This window comes from Aptenodytes forsteri, unplaced genomic scaffold (genome assembly GCF_000699145.1).
Source record: "Aptenodytes forsteri isolate BGI_AS27 unplaced genomic scaffold, ASM69914v1 Scaffold196, whole genome shotgun sequence".
NCBI lineage: Eukaryota > Metazoa > Chordata > Aves > Sphenisciformes > Spheniscidae > Aptenodytes > Aptenodytes forsteri.
Window position 1 is genome coordinate 61,144 of NW_008795333.1, and position 1,486 is coordinate 62,629.

At 70.4% G+C, this 1,486-nt stretch overlaps 1 protein-coding gene across 1 annotated transcript in view; it reads left to right on the plus strand.

Moving 5' to 3' along the window:
- Positions 1-1,307, plus strand: part of TCN2 (transcobalamin 2) — a 1,953-nt gene extending 646 nt beyond the window's left edge. Inside the window, exons 2-5 of the mRNA XM_009280117.1 lie at positions 3-129; positions 218-379; positions 453-628; positions 1,146-1,307. Coding sequence (XP_009278392.1) covers positions 3-129; positions 218-379; positions 453-628; positions 1,146-1,307 — 627 coding nt within the window. The remainder of the gene's footprint in view (positions 1-2; positions 130-217; positions 380-452; positions 629-1,145) is intronic.
- Positions 1,308-1,486: the final 179 nt, after the last annotated feature.

Genomic DNA, 1,486 nt, shown 5'->3' on the forward strand with positions numbered 1-1,486 from the left:
GTGGCCCGGGGCCGGGGCGGCTGGCGCTATACCTGCTGGGGCTGCGGGCCACTTGTCCCTCGCCGGAGCCCGGTCCCCAGCGTTCACTGGTGACGTGGCTGAAGTACTACCTGGAGGAGGACTGGGCAGGTGATGGCATCCCCATGGGGCGACTGCGCCGGCACGTCCAGCCGCAGGGCCACCAGCTCGCCCCAGTGACACGACACCTTGTCCCCAGGCTCCCGGCAGCACGGCCACCCCCTCAACGGTTACTACCAGTACAGCCTGGGCGTGCTGGCGCTGTGCGTCCACCGCAAGCGGGTGCGGGAGGAGGTGATCCGCCGGCTCCTGGTGGCCGAGCAGCACGGCAGGTTCGGGCACATCGGTGGCAGCGCCGCGGGTAAGGGGCCCCAGGGACAGGCGGGGCGGGGGGACCCCCGAAAAAAAAAAGGGGGGACCCCGTGTCCCTGCAGACACGGAGGCGGTGGCGGCGCTGGCCTTCACCTGCCTGGAGCGGGAGCGGCTGGTGGGGGCCAGGCTGGCGGCGGAGCTGCGGGCGGCCACGCGCAGGACGAGGAGGAGGATGGTCGAGGCGCAGGGCCGGGACGGCTTCTTCAGCAATGTCTACAGTACCTCGTGGGCCATGCAGGTGGGTGTCATGTGGGGGGGGGCCTGCAGGGTGGGGCGTGGGTGCAGGCACGGGTGGGAGTGGGGGTGCAGGTGCAGGTGTGGCTGCAGGCAGGGGGGGAGTTTTGGGACACGGGTGCGAGTGGGTGTGTGGGTGCAGGACCGGGGGGGCGCTCGGCTGGGGGGGAGGCACGGCGGTGAGTGCAGGCCTGGGTGCAGGTGCACGCTGGGTGCAAGCATGAGCATGGGTGCAGGTGTGGGTGTGAGCAGACGCATGTGCAGCCATAAGCGGGTGCGGGTGACGGTGTGGCTGCAGGCACAGGTACAGGCATGGGTGCAGACATGGGTATGGGTGCAGACACAGGTGCAGATGTGGGTGCAGGCATGGGTGCCTGGGCAGAGGCAGCCACCCCGGGGCAGGGGCTGGGCAGGCAGGCGATGATCATCTTCAGCAGCAGCGCGGTGCCCATGGCCCAGGGCCCCGACCTGCCTCCCACCTCGGGCCGCTGCCCCGCCACCTTCCTCCCTCCCGCTCCCAGGTCTTCATCGCCACCAACACGTGCCGGATGCAGCCGGCGTACGGCCGGGCCATGGCTGCGCTGCTGGAGAACCTGGACGCCTTCACCACCGCCGCGACCATGGCCCAGGCGCTGCCGGTGCTGCATGGCCACTCATACCTCGTGCCAGGAGGAGCCGGGTAGGAGCCGGGAGCCGGGGGGGAGATGGGGGAGAGCTGGGATGGGGTTGGCGCAGGTGCCAGGTGCCTGGTGGCTTGGTGTCCATCAGCACCGCGGTGACTTCCTTCTGGCAGACACACTGATGCCCATCAGCCCTGAGCCGCCGCCCGAGGTGGTGGGGAACAAGATGGTGCGGCTGGTGG